Consider the following 24,396-nt stretch of genomic DNA (forward strand, 5'->3'; position numbering starts at 1 on the left):
AAACATGAAAACTTTTTCCTCCATTGAGAGACCCATTTCCAACAACAACCGCACAACACAACTTCCTTTTCACTACTGGGAACACATGCGGCTGGAGCTACACCCTGTCGACAAACGCACATGTGCGTCTGAGATGCGCGACTTTCAGTTCTGTATATTTTAGCACATATTGTACATGCCTCAGAAAAAAGTTTCTCCTTCCTTCTGTGTTGTGGCAACGCTATAAATTAACCTATGCCCATGTCACAGTTTGCTATTGTCAGTTTTGCACATACCTAGTACAGCCATAGAAATATCAGTCCTCTCACAATATTTGTAGGTAAATTGTCTGCAATGCATGGAATAATGGCATGAGCAACAGGCAATGTACAAACCATCCAAGAGTAATGGTGCAGATGGGTGGGAGAAATCAGCTGGTTTCTCTGTCACAACAGGAGCATCTTAAACTAGTTATACAAGAACAAGCTCTACTGTTCAGGAAAAGGTGCACACTTACCCAAGTGTGCTTGGTGTGGTTCTGACATCTGGATCAGTGCACTATCTTTCTTGTTGTAGAGAATCTTTACACGCTGCACATCTCCATATACACCTGTTGGAAAACAGCAACATTCAACTCACATACAGACACCCATTTCTTATGTGATATGGCCTCTATCATACAAATGTTATGTCCTGAAAACATTGCCAACAAAGTCTAGAGATCTAATGAAGGTTACATGTTTTTGAGAATTAAATAAAAACCACCTCTTCATACATTCATTCTCATACAATGTTTTCATCCATAAATATCAAAGAGTAGACCCTACGTGAGAAAAAGTACACAAATTTAAAATAATATATTACAACTGATTGAATTGCATCAATGGTGGAATCTGATGAACATGGTAATGAACTTTCAGGTTCCATAAAAATGTGGGTTATCAAGTACAGGGAATGTCATAGGTATTATCCATAAAGAAAATGAACTGAAAATGATGAAGGTACATACAGAAGGTATTGAGCCCCCTCCCTCAAGAAAAAACTAAAGGTTCACAAGGAATATAGAATGTAAGATTTGAGGTTTTCATGGCACCACATCCCAGAAGACTTCTTTTTCAAGGAATATACAAGATTGCTATATTTTATAGTAGGGCAGATATAAAAATGTGCCTCTGAGGAGATAACATTCTTTATCAACAAAGCATGGAAGAATAAAATCCACAGTTATACTTTCATTAATGAAAAAAATGATTGTATGATTAAATCCTAAAAGCAGATCTCTAACACTCTTTAACAGGTACACAACTGAGCAGTAAAAAATTAAGAATCAGATAAAATCTTTAAATTATTACAGAATACTACGGCTAAAACACTTTTTACAGTTGTAAGAATATCCAAAAACTTAAATGGGATGGCAGGATGTAAAATGACAACTGATTACATAACAACCAATCAAAAGACAGAAGCAATGGTCGATACTATGGCATTCGGTGGTGTAGATATTAACTCTAATCACATCCATGATTTATTTCAACTGTCTTCCAGTGCATACACTCATCTATCTCACTCCTCTCTCTCGCACATGTTTCGGCACAAAAGTGCCATCTTTAGGTGCTAATCACATCTTTGTATTGTAAAAAAATTAAGTTAATAAGATGATGGGGAAAAGAGGGGAAGGCAGAAGCATAGTTGGTCAGGCACTATACTACAAGCTGGAATGTCACGGGTTCAATTCCCAATGAGGTCACTGGGTTTTTTCAATTGACCTAATCCTTTCAGCCGCACTATGGACCTGGGACCAACTCAGCCTCCAACAGAAATGAGCACCTTGGGGTAAAGGACAGCTGACACATCAGGCTGACAACCTCACCGCCATCTTTGAACCGATTGTCTAAAAAAGTGTCGGATCCTCAATTTTGCACAACCCTATGGGATTCCATGGGCTGTTACAGGGATAACTTTATCTAAGACAATGGAAAAAGATCAATAAATTATGAAAATACAAAAAGGAAACTAAAAAGTCAATGTACTTAAAGAAAGCAGGGTTAAATACCTCTACCACACATGCACGCACACACACGCACACACACACATATGAAATGCTTGGGTATTTCTCCACTCCTCCCCAGTTCCAAGTTTGTGGGAAAACCAAAAGTGGTGCCATTTGACAGCTCAATTAAGGGGGATGCTTACAGGGGATACACAAAGAAAACTACAGAGAACATACCCAAGATTACACAACTCAGCAATGGAATTTGCATCAGTGGGTACAGTGATAAACTGCCACCTGCAAATGTTCCCGACTGTCTCTTGGTACACGGACATATTCACCCCTTTGGTATCACCACTATATCCAAGAGAGGCAAATAAGCCTAGATATGGACAATTCTATACTTTTGATCATGGTCACGCAACAACAAAATGTCTTGAAAACCAATCAAACAAAAGGCATAAGGCTAAAGCAATGTAATGATTGGATGGGATGTAACAAGTTAACCCATTTGCTAAGTCATATTGGCGAATGCATCAGATGAAATAAAGTGCATAAATAAAATGTGTTTATATTTAATTAATGACCATTAAGTGCTGTTAAAATGGTGTACATTATGCCAGGTACAGCAAAGAGTCATGTGCTACAACAAAATCCAATGAACAGAATATTAACGCAGAGTGTAAATCCCTAAGAAGTCATAAAAGTAGAGGCTTCAGAATTTGGAACAATAACATTTTTCAGTATATAAATGAAAAGAAAAAAGTTTATCTGAAACATCTTCATGCTAGAACACATGATGACAGAGCTGCTGACTATAAAAGGAAGAATGCTGCTGCGAAGAGATAAATCTGAAAGATAAACAGAAAAACTGCAGAAAATGTAGCCAATTAGAGTATCATGTTTATGGACATTGGAACAAGACCACTGAAGTACTGAAAGATTTAAATACAAATGTCTGAGATGAAGAATGATATAATCCAGTACCACACAAGAAATAGAGACAATTTTATAAAGAGACCTGGACAAATACAGAACAGGATCTGTTCCCAATAGCAATGTTGTGAAAGCTTCATTTTAGCTCCACATATCAAAGAATGCAGATGGAAGTTTACAGTGTTCCAAGTACATAGTAATATGATTAGCAGAACAGTACTTGCAAATACAACAGAAATGGCAACACGCCTAGCTGACATGTGACTGTAAACCAAAGCTGTTCTGAGGCAGAATGCACCCAGAGCTGATACAAGGGATCATTAAATCACGGCCTGACTGTAGTAATTAAAAAGAATATTTTCAACCAAAACGAAACAGCATGAACAGTAGCTTGTCAGAGTTAACACGCATACTTCATTAAATAACTGCTGTTAACATGTTTACAAAAGGTGTACAGACTTCAACACAAAGTTCAACTAACACTCTATTTTATATTTCTATTTTTTGAATTCACAAAGGCTATTTGCAAGTACCATGTAAGAACATTTGAGCACCTACACTGAACCAAGCAATATGACACACAAGGTAATGACAGAAGACCTGAAATACCCAAAAGGCACGTTAACAAAGACCATTTCTAGGTGAATTCTTCTGTAATTCATTTGGTGCTGCATATTAGGAATATGAATACAGACTGAACTTTGAAATATTCAATTTGGATTTAAAGCCTGGAGAAATGAACTAACAGCCACAGTCTACACAACATATATTGTTCTGATTGAACACTATCATGTTAAAAAAAAAAAAAGAGTCCAATATGAACTTAAATAATGAAATGTTTCAATTCATATCTAAAAATTTATGCTAGAACTTCATACAAAACCCCAAATTTGGAAGCTTGAGAGGGAAGTGTGAGGAATAAAAATGTTCAAATATATAAGATTTGCTTATGCATATCAATTTCAAAAAGCCTAATGATTCAAAAGCCATACTGCTGTTCACTATGATCATGATTCAGGCTTCAAATAAGCGTACAATTCATTTACAAAGCCCAAGCACAAAAATGTACAAGAATTAAATATCTCAGACTATACTGGACAATGCCAGACAATGGATATCACTGAGATGGAGGGTTAAAATTAATAGAACTAAATGAGTGAAATATTTTATGTCATACGAATTTCTTCAGTACAATCAAATGTTTTCTTTTTTCAGAATTGCAAATCAGTGTATAAACTGTATCTACAAGCAACACTTCCGGATTCCTCAATACACAAAGATGGCAATATTGCAACAGTAATTTCATCCACCCCTTATTCATTCATTATTCATTTCGGACTCCTCTAAATGACAAGATGCCAGCAGTACCAGCAACACCAAGATATTTTTATAAGATTTCAAGCATTTATACCGAAATACGAGTATTTTGATTGTTATATGGGTATTCTGGGCAGACAAATCAAGTAGGGAACAAAGTGGCTGAAGCAAAATTTGAGTTCACTCAAAGTTCCAAAATTGTGTCAGATTCCTCCTAACACATTACATAAGGTCACCACTTTCTTTGAGTCTGTTACAGTAATATAAATATGCACAAAATGCAATAAATTGAGAATTAAATATACCTATAATTTATTCAATCACACACAATTCAAAAATGGTTTTGGCAGACTAGGTGCTAATAAGCTGCCAGGACAGGTTACTTCCTACCTGTCAAATGAGTTCAGCAGCACTTGGATATGTATGCATGGAGATCACAGTCAGTGTGGTGCACTGTCGCTTTTGAGGAAAGTTTATGCTTTGCTACTTTTGCAAGAGAGCTGTTACATTTGAAAAGTACACAGGAAGAAACCTACATTCCTTATAATTTGTACTATTACATGTATGTCTCCTATCTCTCATACAGTGATACAAACACATGTACAAGGAAGAATGAGATGCATACGGTATTCTAGATTGTGACACCATTAAGTCCTGTGGGTGGATACCAATGTTTTGGAGGAAAACTGGTATGCCATACAAGACTCCTGTCCACTCATGAAGAGATGGTGGGACAAGCGGTGGGCAGAACCAATCTGCTTTTCGCTTAAGAACTAATTAAGAATCACTGTACCATGGGCAATGACAAGAACTGCCCAAAAACAATACCAGTCTCTTCAGCTTGCACAGTACATGTGGGAGGGCTCTGGTCATTGTCTTACCTTCTCTTCACTAGAAGAGTGTTCATGGTGCCACAGGTCAGAACACTAATGCAAAAACTTATAATGACTACATTAACTTTATAAATCACAAATATGCCAGTCACAGTAGCCGAGCAGTCTAAGGCATGCACTGTCTTCGCTCGCTAGGAAGCCGGGATCGTGGGTTCAAATCCCACTCAAGGCATGGATGTTTGTGCGCGTTTTTGTGTGTTTGTGTACAGGTAGAGGCATTGTGACGAGCTGATCACCCACTCAAGGAGTCCTACCGTATGTTTAAGATCTAGTAAAACTGAAGTGAAAAGGAGAGTTTCATGGAGGTAGGCCTAGGCCAAAATGAGGGCTGAAGTGCCAATGAAAAAAAAATTCAGCTCACTGTCTAAAAGTTGCAAGCCAGGCCATAATATAAAGAGAGCCCCGATGTAGGGATGCCATATGCTTACAATCAGAGTTCTCATTTTCATGTCAGGAAAATTCTGAATATCACAAGGAAAATAAGATGTTCTATGCAATGAAGGGCAAAGTCATTTCATGAACACAAGACACACTTGACGTTAAAGAAAGATGGTTACTGTGGTTCTTGAAAACGTTCATGGCAGAGTAGCCTAAAACAAGTAATGTAGACACAGAACCTATCGGTTTATTATGTCTTTCTTGTTCTAAATGTATAACATGAACACTTTATTTTTGGTTTCTTTGCATCACAAACTGTTTATATACTGAACTATTCAAAGGTCTTCTGTGAAATTTGGCGTAACATGCAGAATCACTGAACTGCAGAAGGGTGGATGGGTACCTGATGTGTACCAATACAACTGCACTTCTGTAATTACATCGCTCTTAAAATTAAATATCATATAATTACAAAAAACAACACAGGTCAATGGCTCTGGTATATTTATGTCAATATCAAAAATGTAATGGAGACATTTAATCAATTTTTTTTCTTTAATTAATAGCCTTATATGGAAGACTGTTCTTATGTAAGCATTACCTGTATCAACAACAGCTTTCTTCTTGCAAGAAATATACAACAGAGTATTTGGAACAACACAAATGCACAAAGAGACACACACCAATGCACTCAAGACACAGAAACATTAAAACTCGTGAAATAAATCTGTGCAGAAGTTTCCAGGCGTGTTGTGTTCAGTACAAAACACATGCTACCACAAAAAATAATTAAACAATACAAATACAGCTGAAAACATTGAAATATTTAAATACAACACCAATGTTGATAAATTAAAGAATATGACTGAAAAAATAAAGGGGAAATGTGAAAACACACCACAACAAGTTATAAATCTACAAGCAAAAGTTTGGACTTAGAAAATAGAATATTATATGGACAAGCCAGTAAATAAGGAAACATGAATTTTGAAAATTAATTAATTAATGGGTTTATATGAAAAGCAAAAGCATTACCAGAAAATGAAAAACAGAAGTTTTGGCTAAGTTGTCTATTTGCAATTATGTAATAAAGGAAGTTATGTAACAAGAGTTTCTCTATGTACAGAACAAAAATTTGGATTTAAGAAACATTTCAGTAAATTTTATGTTGTAGCTAAGAAATTATAGGAAACAAAAAAAAAAAAAAAATAAGAACGAAATTGAGCCTAATACATCACCACCTCTGTAGTAGGTGAATGTTATGTACATTTCAATTTTTGACCCTAAATCAAAATTTGGAAACACAAGAAACAGTTAGCAAATAATGAATTTCTATAAAAAAGCATTAATTTCAATAAGTTTAAAAACACATGCAATTATAAACCGAATTGCACCTACAAAAAATATTAAATTTTATTTCAACAATAAAAAACACTGAAATTTTGACTAAAAGCAACCATCATAATAAAAACACTGGAGAAAACTAACCACAAATGTACTAAAAATAAAAATATCAATGAAATAATATTTTGTATATAAAAGTAATATTAATAGTAATAATAATAAAAAAGATCTGTGCATAACATACCAAATAGGGTAAAAAGAGCATCAGGCGTGACCATCTACGGAGTGAGAGAGAGCAGAAGTAGATATTTTTGCGTAGATTGTTCATAGAGTTGAAGAGCAGTGGGAATTTTTGTATGTTTTGTAGTTGAGTCCAGGGCAGAGGGAGGCACACACCGCACCACACATGTCAGTTCAGGCGGAGAAGATATATTTGGAAAAAAAGAGAACAAAAAGAGATCTGAGAAAATTATAAATTACTATGATATGCTTGAGGAGGGGAAAACAGCATAGCATTGAATGAAATGTAATATGGAAGACTGTTCCATTCTGTTCTGTCAAGAGTATTCAGAACAGTCAAAGCAATGGATTCGCTGATTCTTACATCCATCAGGTATGGAGCTAAAATTGAGATTACATGAAATTACAGTTGGTCTCACAGGAAAACTATCACACTTCATTTTAGAAGAAAAGTGCTGCCATTTGAAAGCTGCACGCATGATTCACTTTTTTTTTTTTTCCAAGAACTGGTGGATAAATCACAGCAGACAGCAGCAGACAGCCTGTCAGAGAGTGGTTTGCACTTCTGCCTCAAAGAATTGCACATCTTCCACTGAATTAAATAAATACACTTTGTCTTATTTTTCCACACACACAAGCATCAATCCTGCTTCTGGCTGCAGAAAACTACCCAAACGCGTGCAAGGCCAGAACTTCAGCATTTTAATTCCTGTAAGGAAATGTTTTTCGAAGATATCTTGTCATTCAATTCAATGAAAGCAATTTAATATCATACAACACCTGGCAAGACATTACACAACACACTCTCAGAACACAGCAGACTTAGATTTTACAAGTTACAGTGTATAAAACCGTTCATTTGGAGATACAATAATCAGCTACTTTTTTGGGACACAACTTGTATACCAAATGCCATGACCTCAGTCTACCTTTCATCATTTCCAATCTGACTTCTGAATTTCTTACATCTATGATCTGTTCATGCTCTTCTCTTTCTCATTATTTTGGTAACTTGATGCCTGTAAGAAGAAGGGAAACAATGATGTCTACCAGCTCTCACACTGACAGTTCTAGAGTGTGAAATATCTGAGCTGTATGTTCCATTTTGCAGGACTTCCAGTACTTGAGTTAGCAGCAATCAATTTTTCATTGAAGACTGTAATGAGGGTTATGAAAAATGGTCAGGAAAGGGACATGCTAGAAAGATTTACTACACATAAAACAATAGTGAAGAAGTAAATGGGTGATCACATAAACAAGATGAAGTAAATGTGCAGAGAACTTCACTGCAATATTATGAAATGTGTATTCGAAGCTTTGGCAATCCAGTAACAACCCTTTGGATACCATGTTACAAGTTTTGGCTTCATGTAGCTACAATGAGGGAAATATTACAGGGCAGTATTAAAACTCTGATTTGGTTATAAGAAAGACTGATATACAAGTTATCAATCACATTTATCTCTGTGACATGATCTTCATAAGTGACAAGCTTGGTATCACAGTTCTGCTCATGCTCTGACTAAAAGCAGCCTCACTGGAAGGCCATACAATAGTAGCAGCCATTACCATAGTACAAGATTTCCATACTACTGAATTTAACATTCATTTTAAACAAATCACTAAATCTACAACAAGGGAAAGCTGTCCTGAAAAAAGGTCTTTGTTAAGACTAGTGAAATATGTATGGTCTCTCATTTTGAATATAATATGAGGCAAGCAACAATTCATGAAATAAATCAAACATATTTGAAAACAAACAAAATGGCACATAAGATACAATTAATCTTCTAGTGAATGAGTTGAATTACATACTTGGAATTTGTGCAGTCTAGTCATGAACTTTGGGACCATGAAACTAGTAGCAACATCAATATCCTAACTACACAGTGGGGCCCTACTGAATCTGTAGGTGCAAACTGACAAGACAAAAGATTGTTACCCTTCTTTTACAGATTGTGTTCAGCCTAGCACTCTGATTATTCTTAACTGCAACTTTAATTACTTTCATATTTCAGTGTTCTTACAGCATATCTTTAAAAATAAAAAATCTTACATAACTTGGCAATATGCAACTAGCCTTATCGTGAATACTAAAAGATTTTCATATCATAATGTTCAAGCATATGCATATCTGTTTAAGGGCAAGAAGGAAATACAAACTCACGGCTTCATGGTCCTAGGAACCTATTTGAACTCCATAACATCAGACCTTTTACATATGTGAAGGTCATTCAAGACCAATACATTTGGGAACTTCTCAGTCTTGAAATATGATTAGAATTATTTAAAAGGGACAGAACCTAAATATTTAGATGTGAAGCCAAATGTTTATTTTAATGTTTGAAGGTATTAATATACAAGTGGTGTATTCTTGCAGCAGTAGAATACAAAGGGACAGGGATGCAGGGGTAAAGTGAATCTATCCCAGTAAAGAGACTTTTAAGATTTAAATAACTATAAAGTGAGAGGGAATAGTTTAAACATGCTAAATTTCAAATTGCTGCAGCTGAGATAGGCAACATTTCTGAAGCATCTTCCCAGTAAATGCTTCAAGGAACACGCAGAAGCATACAAACAAGGAATTTACTAAACCACAACAAAAATATCAGTTATCAGAGAAAAACAACAATTTTAACAACTTTATAATTTATATACATCTAACATAACACAGTTTTCCATTCCTAACATTACTTCAAAATAATTTTCCTGAGACACTGTTTCATGCACTCATTGTACTTTATATTTAAAATGACGTTTCTAATGTAACCACAAGAAATGATACCCTGAATACAGAAAAATATTCCCTAAGCAATTTAAATGGTACAACTTTCAAGGATAGTGTATCTAACTGAACAGCTAACATAAACGGCTCTAATACGGATGTGCTGATATTAACAGTTATAGTGGTATGGTCAGAAAGATCTGCAATGTCTTCTGTGCCACAACAGCCCATTGCATATTCATGGCTACAATAAAATAAAATATTTATGACAGCAATAATCAAAGAATTCATTCCCATTTCTATTTGTCCGAAAAGTAATGTCGTTGATTTTATTGTGAAGTGACTATACGTGGCAGTGCGCTCAGACCGGTTAGGATCGGTGGAGGGGGAAGTCAGCTTATGAACGCGCGGTCTCTTAGTCGTCTTCGAACTTCCTGAGAGTGACAAAAGGCTTTTCCGTTAAACTCGTTTTTGTCTCTCATGCAAGCCGCAATGCAGAGCTCCTTGGAACAAAGGACTGCCATGAAGATTTGTGTGAAACTTGGCAAGTCTGCAGTGGAAACTTTTCCCATGATAAAGACGGCCTTTGGTGATGACTGTTTGTCGGAATGTCAGGTCTATCGGTGGCACACGGCCTTTTTAGAAGGCCGTGAAGAGGTCGACGATGAAGCCCGTGCTGGACGGCCATCAACAAGCACCACCAACAAAAATGTGATGCGTGTGAGAGAACTTTTGAACTCAGACCGTGGTTTGAGCGTTTGTTTAATGGCACAGACATTAAATATTCTAAAAAGTACCGTTCACAAGATTGTGACAAACAATTTGCAGATGCAAAAAGTGTGCGCAAAGCTGGTGCCAAAAGTGTTAACGGATGACCAAAAATCGCGCAGAGTTGAAACGTGCCAAGAACTTTTAGCCTTGTGTGAAAGTGACCCTCACTTTTTAGACAATGTCATCACTGGTGACAAGACTTGGGTGTCTGAGTACGACCCAGAAACAAAAAGGCAAAGTGCCGAGTGGCACACCTCGGCATCCCCTCGCCCCAAGAAGGCCAGAATGAGCAAGTCAAAGGTTAAGGTCATGCTCATTGTGTTCTTTGACGTCAGGGGGCTCGTCCACCATGAGTTTAAACCACATGGTACAACCATCAACACCAAATTCTATGTGGAAGTGCTAAATAGACTCAAACGAAGGGTTTATCACATCCGGCCCGACATCGCAGACGACTGGAAACTTCACCATGACAATGCGCCAGCCCACACCGCCTTCCTCGTGACCTGATTCCTGACCGATTCAAAGGTGCCAACGGTTCCCCAGCCACCCTACAGTCCTGACATGCCTCCCGCAGACTTCTTTTTGTTTCCGTGCTTGAAAACTCCCATGAAAGGACATCATTTTGGGACAGTTGACGAAGTCAAAGAGGCTTGCACCAAGGCTCTAAAGGACATTCCGGAGGAGGCCTACTATGACGCCTTCGATGCCTGGAAATCTCACTGGAAGCGATGTATCGACACAGAAGGAGCCTATTTTGAAGCTTTTTAATGTGTTGTACCGATCTAATCAATAAATGTTTTCTAATCGACTCACTGACATTACTTTTCGGACAAACAGTGTAAGGTTTGAATATTTCAAATTACTTTTAAATAATGACAATTTCTCACTTCAGAAAAACATAACATAAGACACAAAGAACCTCTTTCACTTATAAAAGTAGATCTTGTTTACAAGGTTTTGAATAATTACAATGTATTATGTCAATCTGAAATCACTGTTTGAAGTGAAAGACTGAGTGACATGGCAGCCCCAACATGTGGCACTGACTGTTTCCTATGGTTATATGTGAATGATCATGAGTATATCCACTCTTACCAACCAAGCTTTATGACCTAAAATATGGCATGTCTGAAGCCTCTGCATCAACTGAAAAAGGAACCCTGAAAAATTATGGAACAGTTCACATAGCTTCAAAGATGTCAGAATCACCAACCAAGCTCCTGCTGAATAAAACAGAAAAGGCAAAGAAATAAAAAAAGAGACAAGAAATAAAGAACCGAGTTACATTCCCATTGATGATAATGCAACTCTTGCAGGATTATTAGCATGTATAATATCAAATTTAAAATTGTATCCTTCATCTGTAATAGTCCTATACACACATGCTGTGTAGATAACAGTGATATAAACTATTTCCAGTAATTCTCACCCTGACCTGTCCATTGTAATTTCTTAGAAAACCACTATATCAGACAGATAGTGATTACATAATATGATACATCCTGCAAGGCTGCCTGCTGTCCTGTTATTATCAATGACCCTCTTGATCTTACCTTATTTCAATGCACATTCTAAATTAAACATCTGCGGTGAAGCAGTGAAGAAAACCAGGACTACCAAAACTAATAAATATTCTTTGTAAGATGATGATGACAAATAGAGTTAACAAAGCTTATAGAAACCACAGTTTCCTTTATGAAATAAGAAAGCAAAGCAATACCTTTATTTCTATAGAAGTCATATAAAATATGCATGAGGTTATGGACTATCTACAGCTGGCTTAAATGGAAATAACATGATATTTTTATGCAGTCACTACCTTGGAGGCATTAGGTCATGATATATTACTAGGGGTTGCATACAGGCTGAACACAATCACATGTGCTTACATACCTCCTCATTTAGGTTGCTGACTAAGAGAACACAGCCTGCAGAACCCATGGTTCCTGCCAAGCGAATCCCTGCTGCACTCAGGGCTGTGGTTGCTGCTGCACCTGGCATCTGGAAGCCTGCAAGTGGCATACCTGCTGCTGCAATACAGTATCAAGCACTCACAATTACCTTCTGCTAACACACTAATTCCAGTACTATTCAGGTCAAGCATAACAAAGAAATTTAAAACCTCATGTTCTACTGGCAATTATATATAATTAACTGTTCTTGAGCAAACAGCTGCACTGACACAGAACAAGATGTATAAGTGTCCCATGACCACCTCCACCATTATGGACAGGCATAATCACTGATACATGTTCCAACAATTTCGACACCCAGAATCATTCCACACTGCAAGTGAAGCAACACTGTTAACTACAATACAACCAGTAACTTAAGTCGTTCACTTCATATATACATTAAGCAGTTATTTTATTTTTATTGGTTATTTACTGACATTTCCAGTATCAGGACTATATAAGACTGGACAGTACAATAACTACAAATGATGAATGAGTAAGGATTTGGAACGAAGACATTCTATCATAAACACAGTATCATCCTGCCTTTCGCCTGGGGGAACTGAGGAAAATTAAGCAGTGTTGGACAGGATGATCTGTGGAACAGATGCAGGATGGATGGTCAAAATGGCTCGCAATACATCTTAGCAACTGTGCAGCGAAAATTCAGTATACATATAAATATAACCACCTTTTTTTTTTTAATCCATTAAAGCAAAAATTTGATTGTGGAATTTCAAAAATCAAGAACTTTGTGAAATGATAAATACAGTATGTTTCAGGTGGCAGAAGATGAATGGAGAAGTTCCACGAGACAGCAAAGTGCAGAAATGGAAGTTACACTTTACACCTAACAACATAAACAGAGTGCAACATGTATATATAATTTTGAGTTGTGAATGAGAAACATGGAAAGCTATTGTATATTAGTACCAAAACACATGTTTATTACAATTACAAACACTGAAAAAAAAAAACTATCTGTAGCTAAAGATAAGGCACAAAACACATGTACTGGTCGGAAGTACACTGTTGTGACAGAGAAATAAATGTTTCTGGTTGGGAACCATCAAGAAGTTATCATATGGAGACAAAGGCACAGATAACATAACTGGTAAAATGAACCCTTGAGGTTGAATTAAAAGGCTCATTTTGTTTACACGTGGCACCTGCATATGTGAAACTGTCCACAATAAGAGTATTTCATACTCTGTTGACATAACCAAATCAAATTAAAAAATACATAGTGATATACCTCCCAAAATATATTTACACCTTAAGCAAATGTGGCCTTACAGTGAAATGAGGTGAATGAAATTTAAAAAAAGGTTATTCTTACATAATAAGTGTCATTATTCACATTAAAGGAAAACCTCTTAAAAGTCTCAAAATATAGACACAGTACTTCATTTAGGTCCACAAGTAACAGGCCCTTAAAATGAACAAACCAAAATGAAAATAGGCACAAAAAACTCTGAAGATCTATCAAACTTTGATATGATTTGCTCCCATACCTAGTGCAGAGCTCTTTTTGGCAGTGAAACTCAAACATCAGATTAAACTGATAGGCAATGCTAAAAAAATTCTTCAAATTGCACCTAAACATTCAATCCAGTCAGCTCAGGACAGTGCATGACAAAGCATGTTTGTGCCCATGACAGGTACCATTCAAGTTCTACAAAAAAAGTGTACTTCTTGACCAACTGCTAAAAAAGGCCCTACAGTCTGGCATTGAAAAGTTTGCACAGAGTCTTCACAAATTAAATTCTAACGTTATCTCAACATATCGCCATACATCAAGGCACCATCAATCAGCAAACAAAATATGCCTTCATGTTACCTTTTGAATCACATGTTAACTGCTCCCCCACCCCCCTAAAATGACGGATTCATTCGTGGCACCTTTTCTCTATTCAACTTTTCAAGTATCTTATAACCACGGCAGCATGGCAGTTAGGAGCAAGTTGTCTTCACGTGTCAGCAACCCCTCACTCCATACTGCAGGCTGTGCCATAGCTCAAGCAGTTAGTCGCTGGCTTCCCACCGCGGCGGTCTGGGTTCCATCTGGGGTTCTGGTCAAGTGGGATTTGTGGTGGACAAAGGGGCGCCAGTGCAGATTTTCTTCAAATAATTCGGTTTCCTTTGCCAATCCTCATTCCACCAAATTCTCCACCATCATAATCAACCAGGGCAGGCTACAATAGGCCGATCACTGGCCGCCGTGCCGAGTGGACCCAGTTGGACTCCACCCCCCACTAAGCGAATATTAAAAAAAAAAAAACTCTCACCCCTGACAATGGTTCGATTAAGGGATATGGATCTTGCGTCTACTATAGACAATTTCATTATACACACAAGTGCAATCTCAGAGCAAACTTAACTGTGAAATCTGTAATCTTTTTAGCATTTAATGTATGCTTCACTATAAACAGTTAGAAGATCTCATCTTTCATCATGCTTTTCAGAATCTAACTAATTCTCTGGTAAGAGAACCAGAGGTTCAACATCACTAATATCAAAACCCGTTAATATGTATGATTCTGATAGCATTCCAATCAACCCAATCCTCATAACACACTCTCCTAAGATACAAATTAATGCTGTCCTCCCAGTCTTTTTGGTCTTAAAAGGGGGTTTCTACATTAGAACTTATAATGCGTGTTTGTCTCCTCCAGAGATATATATGTGTCTCACTGATCTCTCTAACTACACTAACCGAAAAAATACTATGCAGTCTCCATAAATTATGAAGTTCGTTCTTATATAATTTTCTAAACAGCCAATTTACTTAATCCCTGTTAAGTCCAAATATTTTTCTAATTACCCTGTTTTTAAACACTTCCAACTATACTTTCCTCTAGGGTAAGTAATTACTGCAAAGAACGGGGTCAACATCACTACTTCACAAATTTGATAAAGGTTATGTATCAGTATGAGGAGTATTCAATATGGAATATCTGAGGGTGTGCTATACTTGCACATATCACTTCAATACATATGTCCAACAGAACAGGAAACATGCCTCAACACCAACCCCACACAATAGTCACCACAGCAACAGAGATCTTTGTCCCATCAATACACAACCTTCTGTTTCAGCAGAGAACATATCAGTGCTTAGTGTCTGCATTCACCAGTGCACTTCATCATCAAAATCACATTCCATTATTGTTGTTGTTGCATGGTTCAGGACATGAAGACAGAGAATTCTCATGTCCCAAATTGCTATCAACAGCATCATCCCCACAGACTATTAAGAATGTCTTGCCCATCCACCAGGCCAGACGGGCGAAAACAATGTGCCCTTACTTTGTCTCAGTAGGAACTGCATATGGTGTGTATTGCCAGAACAAATGACTCTGATTGTCTGGAAATTACATGGAAAAGCAGAGGGTGTCAGTTATTCCTTGCTGTTTTGGATAACTACCACTGAAATAATAAATATGAGTGGAAAACATCCTCATATGATACATAGTGAAAAGTCCACATATGAAACAGAATGGAACTTGTGAGTTGCCTGTTCAGCAGTGATGTCGAGCAACTATCTCATCAGATTAATATCTGCTCACAAAAGAAAAAACACGAAAACAAAATGGACAGTTACACTTTTTTTGTGATGGCACACCAATTCAAAACCCCTCCAGCCCCATAAAATATTTGCCACCAAGTGGCATTCCATTTTATGTCAGTTATACTTGTTTTATTGGGATCACTTCTGACAAGAAGACTGTAAACCAGGTGTTATCAACCACTGGAACCAATAAACAACACAGGGCATATTACATCTGTAGTCTTAAGTGTTTACTACAAATTATGATCTTAGGCAGTTCACTGCACATACATTAGAGGCTTCTGATATATGGCATTATGTTTAGCACATTCCAATCTGAGGCTGACCACTTCTGATTAGTTTCATTCTGGAAAACACTTAGTCATAAATGTTGCATATAGTACAGGTTCGACACATAATTCTTGCAGTTTATGTCAGTGCATGGCTCTTAGAGTTCAACACCAAAAGAGAACAGCTTAGGTAATAAGCATGTACATATGTGCACAATAAGATGCTGAAACATAATGAACATATGACTGAAAATATTTAATTTCTGATAAAATGGTAGGGTGCACAGGTTCAGACTGAGGATTTTTCAACAGGATATGAATGTGTTATGCACGCACGCACACATAAACACATGACAATTATCAACATCATAAAGTAAAACACTTCACCAAACTGGCAAAAATAAAATCAGTGAAGTGTTTAATGTTCTTAGAAGTGAGCTGAATTAATGTTTTCCTTTCAACAATAAGGAACGACCTCTCAATAACATATCATTAGAGAATATAATGTTGGCAAGCATAAGCTTGCTTTCAGTAGAATAACATGCAATAGCACCTGAACAATTACTAATAAAACAAATGTTATAAAGAACACAATGAGAGGCTGAACATTAAAACAATGTCCTTTGTCTTGTTTATCAAGGGCCATGTCAAATATGTCAATTACAGAGATACTGGTTGTTGTTTCTGAGCAAAGAAAGAAGCCACCAACACCAGTAAAGACAGCTTTCAGACGAGGCACACAACAAAATAATATGCATCAGACACAAAAATGCAACCCATATAAGTCAACAGAGACGGATAACAGAAGACATCAGCAGAAGAAAGACTTGCACTTTTCAACATGACAGAAGCCACTCAAATTTCTTCAAATTCCATGTGTTTCTCTTTCCATGACGTTCAAATATTAAAATTTTGACATGTCCTCACTGCATCACTAAGTCATGTGAGAAAACTGTAATAAATGACTAAAAATGAAGGTAAACTATATAAAATCTGAAAAATCGTCGTCCATGCATCGAAGGAGTATCAGAGAATAGGACAGCAGAGCTTGAAGAGAAGAGGAGAGAAGAGAACAGAACAGAAGAGGGTATTAAAATGCATACCTCCCATTCCGCCCACTGCCGAATTTCCGTACGGTGAGGTAAGTGGTGAGCCAAGGCCATGCATCGCAGCAAACGGTGACGCCAGAACTCCAGGGGCACCTGCATGCCCCATACAATACGTCAACAAACTAATCATACACATCTCCAAACTGGATGACAAATATGGAATCTGGTATTGGCATTACCAACTAATATAACATGAAGTCTGAGACACATTATAATGTGTTTCACCAAAACACAAACATAGGAGATTATCCAATGGGTTATTTAAATTTTACCACCAACTAATAAAAGACAAATGTATACAACATAAAAACCCAACACATAACTCATAAGATAAATATCAAACTAAATACAAACTACCCATTAATAAACACTGCTGTGATACCATAAGCTTTCCCAGTATGCCGATTTGCAAATACTGACATCCTTTACTTATAACAAATACCAAATACCAGCATTACATTCCTCACACAATCCACATAAAAATGGTGTCCTGGCACATTATTTTCTTGCAAGGTCACATGACATGTAGAACATAAATATTTTATTTTCAAGATAACTGTGAGGAACAATTATAATTTACAAAATACTGGTATGTAAATTTACTAAAAATATAATATACTGAAGCAGACGTAAAGATAACAAATATAAAATAAATTTAAACATTTTTGTAAAATTTTAACAACCACTAGGGAAACAAGTCATTTCTCAATAGTCCCAACAGTGGATTTCTGAAATATGGTACTCCACCAGTTCAATACTAATTTGAATTTAAAGTTCAGAGACAGGGACAGAGCAACTTAAGAAAGGTGTCTCAATGCCTTGTCCACAGGGAATTTTGGAGATGTTCTAGCTTGTGATTATCATTTTAAAGAAACTTGGTATTTGGGGTAACAGACCCCATGGAGCACTCCTTCTGAGCAACAAATTATCAGTGAAATAGTCGAAATATTCTCTGCCCTTTTTGAACATGACAATATATGATAATATTCACAACAGCCCAAAAACCGCCTGTCCTCAGCAAGATAAATACAGTCCACACTATAACACCCAATTTCTTTAAGGCCAGTTTTAATATCATCGTTCTGTGTAGCTTTCTGAGCATCTCTTCTCTACACAAATTCCAAATAAAATTCTGTATGCAATTTTCATCTATTCCATGCATGTAACACATCCCACCCAAATCATTCTCTTTGATTTAATTATTCTAATATCTGGTGAATGACTACAAATTATGATGCTCCTCATTATGTAATTCACCCCTGTCTTCTGCTACTTCGTGCCCCCTTAGGTCCAAATATTCCTTCAAAATTCTGAAATGTTTGTACACATCTACCATACTATATGGTGTCATAACTCTGAAAACCATAATAGGAATCTTCATGAGCATGAAATCTCAAATCTAATAATTCTGCATGTATTTGAAGTAACAGGAAAAGAAATATCAAGTTATAACAGATTAGTGCTTATACAAATAATGTACACATAGAGGGCACCCCTCCTCCTCTCAGAGATTGCTGCTTGAATACAAGTTAAGGGCAGTCAAGACATCTTATGATAAGAGAAATAGTCCCTCTTAGCTGACAGTAACATCCAGAACTGAATAAACAGACTATGTTTAGAATTATCTAAATAAACCAGATGGTCAAATACTGGAAGTGGAATAACAACTGGAAATAAATACCCTAAATGCAGCAATGTATGAGAAATTACCCAGGCAATCAATAAAATAACAACCATAATAAGAATATTATATTGCAGCATCCTGCTGCACTGTGTAGATCAGACTCTGTGTTCCACTGCTTGCTACCTAGGTGCAATTTCCGTTAATATTCACTAGTCTTCATCCCTTTATTGTACAACACTACATGTTTCAGACTTAACTGGCTGTCATCAGAATTATAATGTCCTGAATGAACCTGCTACTCTGCTGTAGTGTTGTTCAGTTCAGTCTACTGACATAACATAAGAGCAATTTGTTTTCTGTTCAAGTATGTTTATAAATTTCTAGACTGGATTAAATTCTTTCACTTCAAAACCGGTACATAAAATTAAAAAAAAACATTTAATATACAGGTCAATGTCTTCTTTTCTGTCTACAATAGTTACATAACTTGCAAATGAGTTTTATATATTCATATAGTAAGTGTTATAAAATTATTGAGATTTTTTCGCCTAATACTTCTACACTGCAATGCAATCTCTGAAATTTGCTGCTAGTATGAAAATATAAGATAAGTTTCCTCAGCAACAAATTCTTTAAACTTTATGTTCATGAAAACAAATTATACATTTTAAACTAAGGAACAGTTTGCTTTCAAGCTACAGTGAGATCATTCAATCCTAGGGGTTCTGACAATGGTGTCTTGCATTCCAAATTACAAGTTCCTGGACTTTATCCATCATCATTTCCTGGACTTTATCCATCATCATATTCTAAAACATAACATTTTTGAAACCATATGTGTTTCTGTCCTCTGGTGAAATGATGTGGAGGCACCTATTTAGTTGTGTTCATTAGACAAGGTTTCTCAATCACTGGAACCCTCACCTGATAATGAAATCAGATCCTGTATCTGAAAGGTTGCATTCTTTTAGGGTACTAGACAATTGACAAAGCCCAGAAAACCAGTAATCCTAAATGTGATTATCTATGGGCAGAGCTCAAACATAACCTTTCTGGTGTGTGCAAATGCTGTTTCTCTGCTTACCCTGACACATCAGCAACAGTGACAAGAGAAGTGCATTCTCTCCAAGAGTATTCACACTTAACTCACACGAGACATCCTTTGCATAGGACATGGATAACTGCGCACTAAAGCATCAGATGCTTTTGAATAAACCTTATGTGGAATGTGACTCCATTCTGAAGATCAGAGGAAATTTGGAATAAAGTTTTCCGAGCGAAATGTTAACTCCAATAGGAACTGTCTGAGAAATTAGTAAGAAACTTTCGTGTGGTTCAGGTTCCCCACAAAAGCAACATTCAAAATCTTTTCAATAAAATTAGAACTGGCATGGGGACAGGGTACAAAAATATTAAAATTGAGCACTAACAGAAGAATTCAAGTCTCTTTCACAAGAAACAACTGTGTAAAAGGGACTGCAAGAACCAATGCAGTTACTGAAACTATGACCCTGGAAAATCTTTTCAGCAGTGTAATCCAGTAGCAAGCATTATACCTGCAACTCATATCTTCAAGCATTTCATGATGGCAAACTTGATCCATCACTGAATTTATCTTTTCATGAGATGCTTGGTTTTACTTGATTGAATACACGAGTAAACAAAATAACATATTAGAGTGCAGAGAATCTAATTCTTTTTACAGAAAATTAACATCCACAACATAAAATTTGGTGTCTGGTGTGCCCTCAACAAGATGTGTTTTATGCAGAAACAATCCTAGCAGGTATATTACAAAGACACTGCAGACAAAGAAAACACTACAGACACTTCCAACAGTATCCTGCAACTGCATATATTGCCAAATTTCCATGCAAACCTTGAACAGAAAGTCTGGTAAAAGGGCTCATGGAGTAACTCATGCTTCATGGCCACCTTCTTCTCCTAATATAACCCAGTGAGATTTATTCTCATGCAGAGACTTAAAACATTCACGCATAGAAAAATTTGGAGAAAACATACAACTCAGAAGGCCCCATATATCCAGACCAAGCAGGAAATGCATTAATCGATGCTATGTTGTGTGCACAGTAGAAATGCTGTGCTTAGGCTCAGCCCACAAATGATCTCCTGGTATTCCTCAAAATTGCTTTTAATATGGATAATAAGACAAGTGTATGTGTGACATACCAATTTTGCCATGTCTGCTCTGTTATTGGTTTTAGATTTTCAATTGCAACTTCTTATGCTCTTCTGTAGATAGCATCAATTAAGTATCACAATGCGAGATGACAAAATCCTATTTAACAGTACTTGTTATGAGATCCACACATCATAAAAATTTATTTTTTTACTTTTATTTACAACTTTTGCTTCAAATATTTGTTTACTCTCATATTCAGCAAGTTATTTCATGATGTATGTAGAAATATACATAGGTCTTTGCGTAAAACATTAGTTACTTCTGTACAATTTTAACCAAAATTTGAATGGACTGAAAAATATTAGGAATATTCCCCGGTGCCATATTTCATGAAAATCTGTTCACTGTTCTCAAGTTTTTACATGCAGGCAAACAGACATGTTGAATAATATTATATTTCAGCATACTGTTGCATTGATATATCATTTGTTCAATTGTTTTCATCTCTAATGTAACATAAACCTTTATTTTAAAATGTCATTACAATCACATTTAAATATCATTTAAATCGCATTTTATTTTACTGTTGTGACATGTTTCGGCCATATAAGGCCATCCTTAGGCAACTGTCAATCAGCTGAAACTACCACACTGTCTCAGCTAGTATGTCGATTGAATTGAATTGAATTTATTTACATTCTATAAATCCTAAGTAGGTTAGTACCTTTGGATACAGAACAAGTCAAAAGGTTACATACATAAGTACAGGCAATTTTAGCTTAAAAATTAATATAACTTAATTTTACATCATTCTCTATTTACATTGAAGTATTCATCTAAAGAGTAGAAGGAATGAGCATGTAGATAATTCTTTAACTCTGATTTAAACTTTTTAGTATCATTGCCCAAGTTTTTAATACTTTGTGGCAGATTGTTGAACACTTTTATGCCAGTAAAGTAGACTCCTTTTTGATATACTGATAAAGTTGATGAGGGTAGGTGGAAGTTATATTTTTGTCTAGTATTCATGTTATAGACATCAGAATTTAATTTGAATTTATCTTTGTTGTAAACAACAAATAAGAGAAGCGATAATATGTATTGCGATTGAAGAGGTAGAATTTTTAATTTCTTAAATAATTCTCTACATGAATCTCTACTTCTACATCCTGTAATGATTCTAATTATATTCTTTTGTATTTTAAAAATTATTACACTATGTGAAGAGTTCCCCCAAAATATTAATCCATAGTTCATAATAGAATGAAAGTAGGCATGGTAAACCATCTTCAATGTTTCCTGTGACATAAAAGGCTTAATTGATCTCATCGCATAGCAAGCTGCATTTAATTTAGGTATAATTTGTTCAATATGTATTTTCCAAGACAGTGTACTGTCTACATGTATTCCAAGGAATTTTGTATCAAGTACTTTACAGATTAATTTGTTGGCATAACTGATGTCCAGATCAATTTGGTGGTTGTTTTTAGTTGTGAATGATATGTAATGGGTTTTATCAAAATTTAATGAGAGTAAATTGGCTTCGAACCATCTGTTTAAGGCTTCAAATACAATATTTATGTCATTTTTAAAGTTTTCAAATTTAGAGTTCTTAAATATTATACTAGTGTCATCTGCATATAGAATTGGTTTAGATTTATTGTTGATGGTTTTAGATAGATCATTTATGTAGAGAAGAAAAAGTAAGGGACCTAAAATTGATCCTTGTGGAACACCGTGCTTTATAATTCCCCAGTTTGAAAATGCATTATGACTGGAGTTTTTATTATTTATTTCAACTCTTTGATACCTGTTTTTGAGGTATGATTTGATCCATTCATTAGCTTTGCCAGTTATTCCATAGAAATTTAATTTCGATAGTAAGATATCATGATTAACACAATCGAAAGCTTTTGCTAGATCACAGAAAATCCCTCCCACAATTAATCTGTCATTGAGAGCACTTAAAATATCGTTAGTTAGTTCATAGGTTGCATATATTACATGTCGTCATTGATTGATTGTATTGACTGGTCAATCAATCAATACAAGGGATACACAGCCCTGCTAGGGAGAGCCACATACAAAAGGAACACAGCGTGGATGCCGCAATATGAAGGTAGCGTGAGTGAAACCTGAGCATACATTCTCAATCAATCACGACATTCAAGAGTAGCAGGTCATATACTGACATACAAGCTGAGACAGTACAGTAGTTTCAACTACTTAACAGTTACCTGAGGATGACCTTGTATGGCCAAAAAATGTCACAACAGTATACCAAAATGTGATTTTAATGGCATTTTAGGAATTTAAATATTACTGTAATGACTGTAAGTTTATGTTGCATTAGAGATGGGAACAAGTGGACAAGTGCTGAGATATGTTGACGCTAGCAGGCATGTGCTTGCAACATTCCATTGTGAATGCACCAACAACAGGACATGATTTCCTAAACCTGCTGCTATTACAAATCCTTCTTAGTTGAATATGAGATTTCTAAAGAACACACTACAGCATACCAAATGTCAGTCACAATCAACAATAATAATATTACAAATTAACCACATACAAAAGCACATTACCAATTAATTATAATAATAAATGTACTAAAACTTTTGAACGTACATGGTCATCTTCAGACTCCTGACACAACTGACCCAAACACATATTTATTACACACAATCATCATCTGCTTCAAGGCAGGCTTTCATTAGCCTGTTCCACCTCAAATACTATCCTGTTCCCATCTTCTCGGTTATCCAACATTTCTTTGTGCTTCTGGTAGGCAATTCTTAACTTTCTGGATCAGTCATGAAGACTCCATTCTTAAGATGTCACTATGCCACTTCTTGTTGTAGTCTCAGATTAACAAACACATCGAATATTTACTATGTAAAACACTGCTTACATCAGTTGATAGTGTGACATGTCACAGAAACATAAAATAATAAAACATTACACACAGAACTGTCATAAGAACAATTACATTACTCTAGAGTGCAAGTTAAGTGACTACACTATCACCATAAAAAATCATGTACTTTGAAAAAATGTCGATGTAAGTATATACATTATTAACTGGTTAAAATATAACTGATAAGGTAAATTTGTACAAACTTAATTTGCAATAATGTTATTGGTGCTGA

General features: G+C 36.0%; 1 protein-coding gene across 6 annotated transcripts in view; it reads right to left on the reverse strand.

Moving 5' to 3' along the window:
• Positions 1-24,396, reverse strand: part of LOC111872920 (polypyrimidine tract-binding protein 1) — a 670,096-nt gene that overhangs the window by 16,122 nt on the left and 629,578 nt on the right. For all 6 annotated transcript variants that reach the window (XM_023867205.2, XM_023867206.2, XM_033754885.1 and 3 more), the window contains 4 exons: positions 17,475-17,573; positions 12,470-12,606; positions 7,082-7,115; positions 497-589 (listed from right to left, as the gene is read on the reverse strand). In XM_023867205.2, coding sequence (XP_023722973.1) covers positions 497-589; positions 7,082-7,115; positions 12,470-12,606; positions 17,475-17,573 — 363 coding nt within the window. The remainder of the gene's footprint in view (positions 1-496; positions 590-7,081; positions 7,116-12,469; positions 12,607-17,474; positions 17,574-24,396) is intronic.

This window comes from Cryptotermes secundus, unplaced genomic scaffold, assembly GCF_002891405.2.
Source record: "Cryptotermes secundus unplaced genomic scaffold, Csec_1.0 scaffold407, whole genome shotgun sequence".
NCBI classification, from domain to species: domain Eukaryota; kingdom Metazoa; phylum Arthropoda; class Insecta; order Blattodea; family Kalotermitidae; genus Cryptotermes; species Cryptotermes secundus.